The sequence below is a fragment of the Bison bison genome, unplaced genomic scaffold (assembly GCF_000754665.1).
Source record: "Bison bison bison isolate TAMUID 2011002044 unplaced genomic scaffold, Bison_UMD1.0 scf7180017862275, whole genome shotgun sequence".
NCBI classification, from domain to species: domain Eukaryota; kingdom Metazoa; phylum Chordata; class Mammalia; order Artiodactyla; family Bovidae; genus Bison; species Bison bison.
In genome coordinates this window covers 1,058,263-1,072,863 of record NW_011492847.1, presented here as the reverse complement: position 1 = coordinate 1,072,863, position 14,601 = coordinate 1,058,263, and the positions used below count along the sequence as shown (strand labels likewise).

At 36.8% G+C, this 14,601-nt stretch overlaps 1 protein-coding gene across 1 annotated transcript in view; it reads left to right on the top strand.

Annotated features, from left to right (window-relative positions):
• Positions 1-14,601, top strand: part of CCDC152 (coiled-coil domain containing 152) — a 36,993-nt gene that overhangs the window by 14,014 nt on the left and 8,378 nt on the right. The window contains exons 4-5 of the mRNA XM_010832811.1: positions 10,220-10,284; positions 13,896-13,998. Of these exons, the coding sequence (XP_010831113.1) occupies positions 10,220-10,284; positions 13,896-13,998 (168 nt within the window). The remainder of the gene's footprint in view (positions 1-10,219; positions 10,285-13,895; positions 13,999-14,601) is intronic.

Genomic DNA, 14,601 nt, shown 5'->3' with positions numbered 1-14,601 from the left:
CAGTGCCAAGGGCTCAGAAAAACTTTTCCTTTCTCTGACTAAATATGACACCTAGCTGCATTTTTTTTAATGTATCTGTTCATAATCCTTTACAGGATTCAACTCTTTCCAGGAGTTTAACCCTTTCTAGGATTTTGTTCAAATAAAACATCTACCAGAGATTAACATTAAATACTTTGAAGTTCCAGAAAGTTGATTATAATTATAAACATGTTAAACATATTGCTTTATAAGAGGTTATCAAATATCTACCATAGTCAAGAATATTATATTTTCACAGATATGGTAGTACAGATCTTTTAATAATCCATTTCTGAAAAATGGATATCCTATGCTGCCTCTCAGGAAGAAATAGTGATTCACTGATTTCATTTGTCCAGTGCTCCTACAGGTTTTGCCCAACATGATAGATGTGAACTACCTATCTTTCTTCTCTTTGATCTGTTTGATTCTCAAGATTGTATGGATAATTTGCTTATCAAGGTTACAGTGGTTGTAAATGTCTGCCTCCCCAGAAACTATTTCCTTTTCTTAATATAAACCTGACTTTTTTTCTAAGAGTCATTCTTAATCCACGTGATCATATGCCTCGGGAGAAGCTAGTTACACCCCAATTCCAAGGGAGGGCTTCTGAAATATTTTCCTCTCTCCCAAAAAACTGTTATTCTGGTTGTTGTTAAGTCTGCATATAATGCCTAAATTGTTGTAGACTGTTTGCTTTCAACCTGAAAGTGATGACAGCATTGAGGAGAGCAGCAAGAAAAGACTAGAAGGATATGGTGTCTTGACTGCATTATTGAGTTACTGAATCAGTTGCCCTCTAAGCTTAAGAGTTTCTTCAGCCACTATGAGAGAAATGATACCTCCCTTTACTCTCATCCATCAGTCCTTTCAGTAGGTGCTTATGGGCTGTGTAAAAGATGATCCATTGAGATGCAGAAAGAAAACAACACAATTCCTATTAATGCTTATTTTTTATTAAAAGTAGTCAGTCATGTACTGGAGAAGGAAATGGCAACCCACTCCAGTACTCTTGCCTGGAAAATCCCATGGGCGGAGGAGCCTGGTAGGCTACAGTCATGGGATCGTGAAGAGTCAGACACGACTGAGCCACTTCACTTTCACTTTTCACTTTTATGCATTAGAGAAGGAAATGGTGACTACTATTAAAAGTAGTCAGTCATGTACTGGAGAAGGAAATGGCAACCCACTCCAGTGTTCTTGCCTGGAGAATCCCAGGGACGGGGGAGCCTGGTGGGCTGCTGTCTATGGGGTCGCACAGAGTCGGACACGACTGAAGCAACTTAACAGCAGCAGCAGCAGCTACTTACAATCAAAATAATCCTTTCAAACTGGACAGTAGCTTTAAGAAATAAAATATGTTTGACAATAATACTAATAATGCAAGCACAAATCAGCAATAAAAAAGTAGCAAAAAAGTAGCAGAGCTGTCACTTCTACCCTTGTACAAGTTCAGAAACATTAAAAAGTTTAATGAAAAACTATCATAACTGATGAAATGTCAGCCAATGGTGGCCAAGTGTAACTGCCTTTGAAAAAATTAATCTATAGCAGGACTGTTTACAAATGAATATTTAGAAATGGTTCCATCATTAAGTGATTGGGCGCCAAAAATGTGTCAACTTTAAATATTCTTACATGCGTATTAAACTTGGCATAGAAAGCTAAATTCAATTAAAAATTCTTCAATGATCTAACAATGATTCTCAACCCTTTGTTAAGTGTTTGTTTTCAAAAATCTTTTGAGAGGCTTATAACAACATCAAGGAAGATGGATTTGACAGAATTTCAAAAACAAATCACTTTTGCCTAATCAGTGTTTGGGACTGAAAAATGAGTACAGTAGGCCCTTCATATCTGCAGGTCCTGCATCCATGGATTCAACCAACCCAGACTGAAAATACTTGAAAAAAAATTCAGAAAGTTTCAAAAAAGCAAAACTTGAATTTGCTGAGGGCTAGTAATGGCACCCCACTCCAGTACTATTGCCTGGAAAATCCCATGGATGGAGGAGCCTGGTGGGCTGCAGTCCATGGGGTCGAGAAGAGTCAGACACGACTGAGAGACTTCACTTTCACTTTCCACTTTCACGCATTGGAGAAGGAAATGGCAACCCACTCCAGCGTTCTTGCCTGGAGAATCCCAAGGATGGAGGAGCCTGGTAGGCTGCTGTCTATGGGGTTGCACAGAGTTGGACACGACTGAAGCGACTTAGCAGCAGCAGTAACTATTAATGGCAGAAAGCAAAGAGGAACTAAAGAGCCTCTTGATGAAGGTGAAAGAAGACAGTTAAAAAGCTGGCTTAAAACTCAATATTATAAAAACTAAGATCATGGCATCCAGTTCCATCCCTTCATGGCAAAAAGAAGGGGAAAACGTGGAGGCAGTGACAGATTTCCTCAACTGCTTCTTGGCAGGAAATCTATGACCAACCTAGAAAGTGTATTAAAAAGCAGAGACATCACTTTGCTGACAAAGGTCCATCTAGTCAAAGCTTTGGTTTTTCCAGTAGTCATGTACTGATGTGAGAGCTGGACCATAAAGAAGGCAGAGCACCAAAGAATTGATGCTTTCAAACTGTGGTGCTAGAGACGACTCTTGAGAGTCCCTTGGACAGCAAAGAGATCAAACCAGTCAATCCTAAAGGAAATCAAGACTAAATATTCATTGGAAGGATTGATGCTGAAGCTCCAATGATTTGGCCACCTGATACGAACAGCTTACACTTTGGAAAAGACCCTGATGTTGGTAAAGATTGAAGGCAGGAAAAGAGGGCAACAGAGGATGAGATGATTGGAGGACATCACTGATTCAATGGATGGGAACTTGGGCAAAGTCCACGAGATGGTGAAGGACAGGAAGGCCTGTCATGCTGCAGTCCATGGGGTTGCCAAGAATTGGACATGACTTGGTGAATGGACAACAACAAAAGTAACTATTTACATTGTATTTATAACAATTAACATAGCATTTACATTGTATTAGGTGTTATAAGTAATCTAGAGATAAAAAAAATATTAAAAAGATATACAGGATGTGCATAAATTATGTGCTAATACTACACCATTTTATGTAAGGGGCTTGAGTATCCATGAATTTTGGTACCCACAGCAGTCCTGGAACTAATCTCCAATGGAAACCTAAGGATGACTGTGTTGTGATTTAGTAAGTACAGCCAGTAATGCATTTGAACCAGCAAATCCAAGTATCAAGACAGCCTGAATATTAAAAAAATTTTCGTAATCAAAGAGTTAAATCAACATTGTAAAAGCTACTGATGCATTTCCAGTGGCATTATCTCACTAAAATTTATCAACAATAATAGTGATTCAATAAAAAGTTTTATAACAGTGCTTTAAATAATATTAGAATAAATTAACATTTTTTTCCTCTTTAGTTCACCTTCTTAACTTCTACTTGTATCCTTTTTAAGAATTATATACAGTAAGAAAGTGATATATATATATATAATTTATAAATAGACAAGAATTGGGGTGTACATTCTCATTATTTTTATTAACAGGGCACACAATTATGAGAGTTTGGAGACTATTAGTTTAGAACTTCACTTTATCTGTTTGTCACTACTTTTTAGATTTTGTGATTTTGTTATTTATGTTGGCCCGCCTATTCCCTCCTAATATTTACCAGTTACATGTGAGACAGTGGATGATCCCTCTTACCATTCCCTGATGGCTCAGTGGTAAAGAATCTGGCTGCCGATGCAGGAAACTCGGGTTTGATCCCTAGGTCAGGACGATCCCCTGGAGAAAGAATGGCGCAACCCACTCCAGTATTCTTGCCTAGAGAATCCTATGGACAGAGGAGCCTGGTGGGCTATAGTCCATGGGGTTGCAAAGAGTTGGACATGACTTAGCAACTAAACAACAACAAACCATTTATGGCAATAGCATTGGAATTTCGTAACTTAAGGGAAAACTTGAGTCTCTCATTCTCATGAGTGATTGGATGATTAAGTTAAATACATTTTCTGAGATGTTCTCATTGTCAAGGACCAAAGAAGCTCTTCATTTATTACTGCTAACCTGACACAGAGAAGGAAAGTCATGAAACAATATTTAATGACATCTGTTATGCTGGAGACATCTATCAGGCTGGAGAGAGGCAAGGGCCCATTGTGTAGATTATGCAAAAGTGTTGGCAGCCTTTTATACTATGAGCCTTTGTTTTCTTGCTGCTTCATTACCCCGAAGAATGAATTCATTCTATCTTTGAAATAATATGTATTTGGAGTTCAGGATATGAACATAAAATAGAGTATGATTCATCCAATATATCATAAATGATAGGAATATTTTTATATTGTTTCTTATATTACTGTAAAAATATTATTCTATATTCTACTTTAGGAGAATCTCAGTAATTCACTATATGAGAGATAGTGACATTATACCTGCTAACTTATCATCAGTGGTTATTACTGCCTGGACAAAGGAAACAAGATTCAGAGCCTTTTTTCCACTAGAGGAGAATTATTGCGATATAACCAGCCCTAGATCAATTGAATTTCAGGAATTTAAACACATGAGCAGTGAAAAGAGAAAAAAATAGAGACGTGAAATCAGCCGAATATTCAGAGCACCTCCAAAATCAGTAGAATTCAAACATATTTGCCAATTTTCTCTAAATAATTTATTACAACTTAATATTGCTTTTTTCCTGTCTGAACTGAGCCTGAATAACTTAAATTTATTTGAGCCCTTATACTCTAAAAGAGTGGATTTTAAGGAAGACATTGTTATGGACAGTGCAGCTTTACTGTACAAAATTGTTCTAAACAAAATGATGTAGTCAAAACTGATCACTGATCAGAATGTTTTGAAAAGAGCAAAAGCATATATTCAGTGTTATTCTATAAAAGAATTGTATGAGAAACTAAGCTAATCCATGATCAACTACTACTTAAGAAAAAAAATAATGCTTACATGAAAATTAGTTTGAAAAATGTAGAAATACTTCTTTCAATGTAATTGTGAGAAAGACCTTCTTAAAATAATCAGACTTGTTCAGTTCAGTCGCTCAGTCGTGTCCAACTCTTTGGGACCCCATGAATCGCAGCACGCCAGGCCTCCCTGTCCATCACCAAATCCCGGAGTTCACCCAGACTCACGTCCATCAAGTCAGTGATGCCATCCAGCCATCTCATCCTCGTCCCCTTCTCCTCCTTTCCCCAATCCCTCCCAGCATCACAGTCTTTTCCAATGAGTCAACTCTTTGCATGAGGTGGCCAAAGTACTGGAGTTTCAGCGTTAGCATCACTCCTTCCAAAGAAATCCCAGGGATGATCTCCTTCAGAATGGACTGGTTGGATCTCCTTTCAGTCCAAGGGACTCTCAAGAGTCTTCTCCAACACCACAGTTCAAAAGCATCAATTCTTCAGAGCTTATAGTATATCTTTTGAAGAATGCTATCATATTTATATAGGCATCTTTTAAGTATGGGGAAATGACTTATGAATATGTACTATAGAATCTTCATTATTTAAAAATTGCCACCTTCCAAGAGAGATTTCCTAAAGGAACATTAAAAGGAAGGTAAAGAACAAAACCTATAAATAATTTTGGCCACCAACATAATTTTCAGGGTACAGTGCAAAGTGAAAACGTGGAGCCCATGTTCAAAAATTAGGGAAAAAAATAACATTAAAGGTTCTGAAATATAAAGCTTCTTCCTTTCTTTTGTGGTCTCTCAGTTGTCAGGATATTTTATTTGTTGTTTAATATCACTCAATGAAAAATGCTTTTAATTTTAATTATGAGCATGAATTTTACTATTTACCTTTCTATTGTACAAACTAGTTTTAAATTCAAAGAACACAACTCATATGTGGAAGTACAGAAGTACACAATTAATACTTCATAGTTTATACATGTATATCTGTTTCATTCTTACCAGAATAGAGAAAATGCTACACAAAACTACCTCAACCATTTTTCATTCATTTTAATTCTTGAGACATGCACATTCTACCAACACTCTCTACCTTCTGCTTACTGATGAATAAAAAAAAGACTGAAATGAAAAATAACTATGAATTTCCCTATTTTTCCTTTTGTTCCATGTCATCATTTTTTGTCTGGCTAATAGAAGTAACAGAAGTAGTAAGAAAGGATATGATAGAGTTGCTTGGTCATTCATGTTTCTTAGAAGACCATTTCCTTCTTTCTGGATTTAAAGCAAAATCTAGCTCAGGTTAGACAGCAATTCCTTGTCAAATATCAGGACCAGGTGGACTCTACAGTGATCAAGATGCTATTTGAGTTTATCTCTGCTCCAGCCAGTGCAGCAAGAGCCTTATAGCTTAAGGAAGTAGAGATATGTGTTTGAAAATCTAATGTAAAATCTGGGAAGATGATGAAAAAGAGCTGTGCCAACAATAATAATATAACATGGATTATAATAATAATATAACATGGATTATACTACAGATGAAAGCCAACAAAAAGCCAACTGAGGAGCACTATAAAATATTAAGGAGGTTAGCTGTTTCTTCAGTAGATGACTTTAATTCATAGGTAAGTTATGTGCCTCTGTTTAGCATAATTATAGATATGCCAAAGCTAGATACTAACATAACATTTAGATGGGTTGATCAATATTTCTGGCAGAGGGAAGACTTAACATCATTAAAATGTCATTTTCCTGAATTTAATATACACATTTCATGTAGTTTAAATTAAAATATTAAATTTAGGGGTAAAGGAGAAGATTGCATAAGCTAATCTTACAGTTCATTTGACAGAAGAAACAAATAAACAATAACAGAAAGTATGAAAAATAAGAAGAACGTAAGGGAGGAGGACTTCCACTACCAGAAAATAGCATGCTCTGAAGCCATTGTAATGAAATCAATATGGTATTGGCATAGAAAGTGAAAAATACATCCATGGAAAGAATGATCTAGATTCTAGAGACAGGCCCCAGTATTTGCTAACTTAATGATTGATGCAAGGAATATTTCAATCTATTGAAAAAGAATGATATTTTAAAGTATGGTACTGACACAACTATCTTACCATCTGGAAAGTTTTACAACCATATCAAAAATAAATTCCAGATGGATTAAAAAAAAAACACTTTAGTACAAAAAAGAACAATAGAAACTTAAAATCCAGGAAAAGCATACAACCTGGAGCTGAGGGATATCATCTTAACCAATCTGAGAAACTCAGTTACTATATAAAGAAAAAAAGACCCAACACACCTTCTTAACAACAATGCAACCAAAGTACAAACAACAACAATGCAAAAAGAACCCTACATGTTATGTGTAAAACAAAAGTCAAAAAGCAAATAATTTATTTGAAATAAAAGTGTTTTCAAATACCAACATAGTTTATATCTACAATACAAAGAGTTCTACAAATTAATCAGCAGGAACAAAGAGAATTTTTAAATGGGCACCTTTAATGTCTGGCTCAGGTACAGATCCTTGCTCTGTTTCAAACCCTCACCACACACTAAATCAGGACTGACTTTTTCCTGATCTAAGTATATGATTTTCCTTAAAACACCTAGTGGTTAACAAGAGTGAATATAGAAAAATGTGAAGCACCCTCCTTCTCCATCATGCCTTGTCAAGAGAAGAATTTTGATTTAAAAAAAAATGTCAAAATTATGATAGGTATGAAATAATAGGGCAAATTGAAGATGCAAAACTGTATTTTACTTAAATTCATTTTTTCCTAAGTTTTACTTAATAGGGCATTATATAACTATGGTTCTCAATAATATTGTTCAAAGATTAAACCTTCCTTTCCTTCTAGTTTAGCTTAGCTTACTATATCAACTCATCTTCTTTTTAAAAGTATTTATTTATTTGGCCACACCAAGTCTTAGTTGCAGTGTATGGGATCTAGTTCCCTGACCAGGGATCGACCTCTGACTCCCTGCATTGAAAGGTCAGAGTCTTAGCCACTGGACCCCCAGGGAAGCCCCTCATCTTTTTTGTACAGTAGTTTTGTTTCCCTCACCTATCCTAAAATACAAACTATACTAATCCTCAAATACAGATCAATCCAGCCATATACTTGCTTGACTCACAGTGCTATAGGCATAGGCACTGAAGGCTATTGGTAAACATAAATTGCAAAGTCATTTTGAGTCCCAGTTTCACATATACCCTTAATTTATCCAGGCTTTTAAATTTTTCATTCTTTAAGTCCCCAACTTTAAATATTTCTTTCTCATTAAACCTACTTTACTTTCTATTTCATAGAAAAAGCTGTCAGACATAAACTACCTGATTTCCTGTCACCCACTATCCCTTCTTCCCACTGCACTTCCTCCAGTGTATTCATACACAGACATATCCTTTCTTCTTCCTCCTTAGCTTTGAAGAAAAAAAATCCTTCTTCCTATCCAAAGTTATTTTTCCACTTAACTCTCATCTCTCATCACCTCTCTCTTCTGGGATGTTGCATCTTCTACTGTCCCTTCCTTTCTCATTTCCCTCTTTCTATTGGTCATTCCTCTCAGCTTTTAAACAACTCAGATCTCTCCCATATTTTCAATAAACACAACAAAGTGTCCTTGATTTTGTATTTATTCCCTCCAATTACTCTCACTCTTTCCTTTTGCAATGGAATCTCAAGGGAATAGTGTGCACTCACTATCTCTATTTCCTTAGCTTCATCTAGTTTTTGGGCTTCCCTGATAGCGCAGTTGATAAAGAATCCGCCTGCAATGCAGGAGACCCCTGTTCAATTCCTAGATCTGGAAGATCCACTGGAGAAGGGATAGGCTACCCACTCCAATATGCTTGGGCTTCCCTTGTGGTTCAGCTGGTAAAGTGTCCACCTGCAATGTGGGAGACCTGGGTTCAATCCCTGGGTTGGGAAGATCCCCTGGAGAAGGGAAAGGCTACCCACTCCAGTATTCTGGGCTGGATTAGTCATACACGGACTATACAGTCCATGGGGTTGCAAAGAGTCAGACATGACTGAGCTACTTTCACTTCCACTTCACTTTTCATCTAGTCTTCAACTTAGAACAATTGGGCATCTCCCAAAGATTTCAGATTCAAAGTTCTCTCATTTCACCTTTTTATTGCATTTACTGCCATGGATTATAACCCCCATAAACTCTCTTCTCTTAGTAACACCCTCTCCTGCATCTCTGGACACTTCTTAGTCTCCTTTATAGGATAGTTTTCCTTTAGCCACCTCTAAATGTTTCTCAGCCTACAAGAAATATTCTCCTGGATATCTCAAGCATTTCAAATTTGGCATGATAAAGATAGAGATCCGTCATTCTAAATCCTAAAAATCTTCCCCTTTAAAATCTTCCCTAATTGATTAACAGTTTTCATCCACTCAAATCAGAAACCTAGAAGGCAAAGGTTCCCCTTTTGCTTTTGCCGCTGCTATCCAATCAGCATTAAGTTTCCTGATAATTCTATTGTCTATATAGTTATCTTTATTTTCCATTGTCTCTTACTGCCAGTGACCTACTTTAGGCTCCCATTATTTCTTACTTGATCTGTTACTGATGTATGGACATCCTCTGGGTTCAACCCCTTCCCTATTCATCTTCTGCACTGCCAGATAATCTTTTTGAACATGTAACTAATAATTTCATTTCACTGTTCAGAATTCTTTGGTGAGTCTATAACCTATAAAATAAAATTCGAACTTTTTCATCTAGAATCTGTCTACTTCCTATAAAGTTACTTCCCCAATCTATTTAACACATTCTCCTTATAAATTTACACTCCAACAATACTGTACTTGAATTGTAATTTTCCCAAATGTGCTATATTGATTCAAGCCCAAAGTCTTCTGGATATTTTTCTGTATCTCTCTCCAACTTACTATTTAAGTCTCAGATCAAGTGCTCCCTCTTCTACAAACCTTTTCCTGACTTAGAACTGACCTAAGCTTTTCTTCCATATCACCCCACCATATTTCAGACACTCTTCCATTACCAAACAGTTATCACAGCATTATCATAACTGCTTACACATCTATCTGTCTTACCACTAGGCTGTAAGTTCTTTGAAGAGCGATAATTTTTTTGTTTCAGCATTCCCAATGTCATTCACAGAGCCTAATGTGTAGTAGATTTTGTATTCACATGTTTAATACATACATGAACGAAAACTTGATGGGCTAAAAATATTCCTATATTAATTGAAAAGTTCTATATATTATAATACTCTTCATTGACTTTTACACAGGTGAAAATGAACAACTAAAAAGAAATGCTGATCTTATGAAAGAAAAGTTTAAAATGCATGAACAGGTGAGTTTATGTGTCTTTATATTCTATCAAATACCTGTGGAGCATTGTCTTCCCAAATTGGGGGGGGGGAGTCATTTTTAATTAATATAGGCAGCCAAAAAGATACAAGTTTTGCAGACCCTCAGTGTTTTACAAACTAATGTAATAGTATATTGCTTGCATTACTTTCTTTCAAACAAAAAGGGATGCAACAATTTTGCCATTTATTTAAAAAGTTATCTTAGAGTTTTTACTCTTCAGTATACTCTTAATTAGCACTTTATAAAAGCTTTTTTGTGATAAAGTGAATGCCTTCAGTATTTATGATTTGAGTGATCTATTGAAATTTTATGGCACCATCCAAATGAAGAGAGCATTTTATGTGGGTCCCCAATTTTCTCCCAAGAGCCAGCATACACTCTGCTACTTTTTCTTATCTCCTATAAAAAGAGCATCATGATAATAATTATAGAACATAAAACCTAGTGCCTAGAACATAAAATATCCTCAATGAATATAAGTTCCCACCCCTCTGCCCTTTGGGAGGTTTATTATGCTTGTTTTTTCTCATCTCCCAAGAGCCAATATGTCAAACTCTGGCAGATCTAAGATTTCCAAAACTCAGCTTAGATCTGTATCCACCTTAGAACTTCAACTTGAAGGATCATCTCTGTTTCAATCTGGTTCTTAAAGAGCCTTTGAAGAAACACAAGCTAATTCTGTAAACATGCTGGGGCTTCTAGGTAATACTCAGGAGTAATGAATGGTATCTCATGTACTCTTGGAAAATTTAGCTTCTCATCACCAATTTTGAAATAATTTAAATATCCCTGGGTTATATCCCATTCTTTCTATTTCCTTTATATCTTTACTTTATTTTTCCATCCCTTTCATATCTTTCCTCTACATTTCAACAATAAATGTAGTCAGGGTGTAATTGGAACAGAAAGGGAGAAAACTTTTGCCTCCTCTTCTAAAATGTCAGATTGTAGAATACTTCTTTGTCTAAAATAATATGAATTTTCAGAGGGGTGGGAATGACAGAATAAACACCGTAACCCAAGATTCTGAGCTTATTAACTGCTGTCCAAAGCAAACTAAAGATTACCTCAACCTAATGAACATTCTCTAGTACAACACCTCCACTCACATCCAAGACATACGGAGAACCACTCCCTAGAAATAAACTTTGGAGTTACTTACCAGCCATATTTATGAGACTGGAAGATTGGTAACTTGTATGTGAAGAATGCTTAAGTTTTATAAGAAGATATAACCAGAAGCTGTCCCTTGGAATTTAAAGTTCTCAAGAAAGCAAATGAAAAGAAGGCAATCAACAAGAACCTGTTGGAATTTTGTCCCCTTAAAAAGAAGAAAGGATTGGACTCTTTGGGGCTGTTACAGATTATACTAGAGGAGAAGAACCCAGTGAGATACAGCCTGGTACCAGCCCAGACGTTTAAGATAGGCTTCATGCCTCGAGACTACAGTGAAAATTCTCAATCTTACCAAACTAATGGCAGCATGTCAGGTGGGAAAATCAATGGAGAATGAAAAGACATGTAGATTTGTCTCCTAGAGTTTCCCAGAGCAACAACTGCTTAGTGCACCAATTTGAGTCAGGAGTCATTTATGAAAGCCATTGTGTAGTTGTCCATCTAGAAATCTAGATTCAAGCATAGGAAAAATATCACAGTCTATGAGATTGACCCCTTCAGTCACCTACCTAACTTTAATCAAAGGCAATGGTTGGATAGGTTCAGCCATTCCTGTAAGTTTTCTGGCAAACTAAGTAACACAAGTAGGAATCCTGACTGTATCCTCTTGAATTTAAGGAAATTTTTAATTATATATATAAATTAATCTTTATTTTTAATTATAGCTGCTTAAACCAGTGGATCTTGACTTTTTTTCATCTCAAATACCTGAATATACTGAATATCTATTAAAACCCATGAACCCTGATAAAAAAGTGCTCAAAAGGGCACATGCATGCATACAATTTCAGGAAGTTAACAGACCCTTGAAAACCCTTTATCTGGGTCTAGGGTAAGAACCTCTAACTAATAATTCTTATTAGCATTCTCATTCATTGAATACATATCAAGGGATATACACCAGGAGATAGGAATACAACAGTGAGTAAAAACAAAGTCCCTGCTTTTACAGTGCTTAACACACATGCGTGCCCAGTCATGTCCAACTCTTTGCAACCCCATAGACTATAGTCCACCAGGCTCCTCTGTCCATGGGATTTTGGCAAGAATCGTGAGTGGGTTGCCGTTTCCTACTCCAGGGGATCTTCCTGACCCAGGGATCAAACTCTCATTACTTGCATCTCCTGCATTGACAGGTAGATTCTTTACTACTGGTGCCTTACCATGTTTATTAGAAGATTTTTCTGGGCCTCCTGCCTGCATCATTGTCTCTTTCTTACTATCCCACTTCACTTTTATTCTTCCTTCTTTCCTTTACTCCTCTCCATCTAGAAATATACCTCTGGAAAAACTGAAAATTTAATCTCTCTGGTGGATTTCTCTTTCCACACTTCTCTCAACGCCTCTCTCTAGGGACTTCCCTGGTGGTACAGTACATAAGAGTCCACCTGACAGTACAGGGGACGTGAGTTTGATCCTTGATCTGGGCGGATTCCACATGCCACAGAGCAGCTGAGCCCATGCACCACAACTATTGAAGCCCATGTGCCTAGAGCCTGTGCTCTGCAACAAGAGAAACCACCACAGTGAGAAGCCCAGGCACCCCACCTAGAGAGTAGCCCCTGCTCTCTGCAACTAGAGAAAGCCCTTGTACAACAATGAAGACCCAGCACAACCGAAAAAATAAAATAAATACTTTTTTTAAATGCTACTCTCCTTATGAGCATAATAAATCACTTCTCTGCTTCAACAACCTATAAAACAAACCTCAGGAGGCTGTTGACCACTTCTCAGATCCCAAATTCATCCTTCTTTAGCCTCCTCATAAAGCTGACCCTTACCATAGATAATGCTTAACCTCCTTCTGGAAATTAGGGATGTTTATATAATTGTCAGAAATGGAAAATTCAGGCTACATTCAAAGAGATTGACCCTATGTTAAGGTAAGTTTGCTGCTGCTGCTAAGTCGCTTCAGTCGTGTCTGACTGTGTGCGACCCCATAGACAGCAGCCCACCAGGCTCCCCCGTCCCTGGGTTTCTCCAGGCAAGAACGCTGGAGTGGGTTGCCATTTCCTTCTCCAATGCATGAAAGTGAAAAGTGAAAGTGAAGTTGCTCGCTGGCTATCAAATGATACATAAAGTTGGCTCTACAATATACTTTGGCTTTTTTGAAATATTTTAATGTTCATGCCATTTCTGCACACACTTAAAATATTTTGAGCATCTATGATAAGTTATGGATATGGTGATGAGAATTCAGGAGGCAAAGATAAAAATCATTGTGTCTAGATGATCTGTCTACTTGAACAAGAAATTGGTCCTTCTCAAAGTTTAGCATTCAAACAATGAACAATATCTTTCCTCTCTAGATATAATTATATATCAAAAATTAATATAAACTTTGAAAATTTCATCTAATCAAAAGATGTGAACACATACTTAAATTGAACAATGAATATATGTTTTAATCTATAGGAACATAGGAATAATATTGCCAAACTTATGAGTGAAATGAAAATCAAAGAGGAGGGACATAAGATTGAAATAACAAAACTTTATCAAGATATGCAGAAAAAAGGTAAGTTTTTATTTTTAATTTACTGAATTCTAAGATACCATATATGCCAGAAAATTTGGAAAACTCAGCAGTGGCCACAGGACTGGAAAAGGTCAGTTTTCATTCCAATCCCAAAGAAAGACAATGCCAAAGAATGCTCAAACTACTGCACAGTTGCAGTCATCTCACACGCTAGTAAAGTAATGCTCAAAATTCTCCAAGCCAGGCTTCAGCAGTATGTGAACCATGAACTTCCAGATGTTCAAGCTGGTTTTAGAAAAGGCACAGGAACCAGAGATCAAAGTGCCAACATCCGCTGGATCATGGAAAAAGCAAGAGAGTTCCAGAAAAACATCTATTTCTGCTTTATTGACTATGTCAAAGCCTTTGTGTGGGTCACTGTGGAAAATTCTGAAAGAGATGGGAATACCAGACCACCTGATCTGCCTCTTGAGAAACCTGTATGCAGGTCAGGAAGCAACAGTTAGAACTGGACATGGAACAACAGACTGGTTCCAAATAGGAAAAGGAGTACGTCAAGGCTGTATATTGTCACCCTGCTTATTTAACTTCTATGCAGGGTACATCATGAGAAACGCTGGGCTGGAAGAAGCGCAAGCTGGA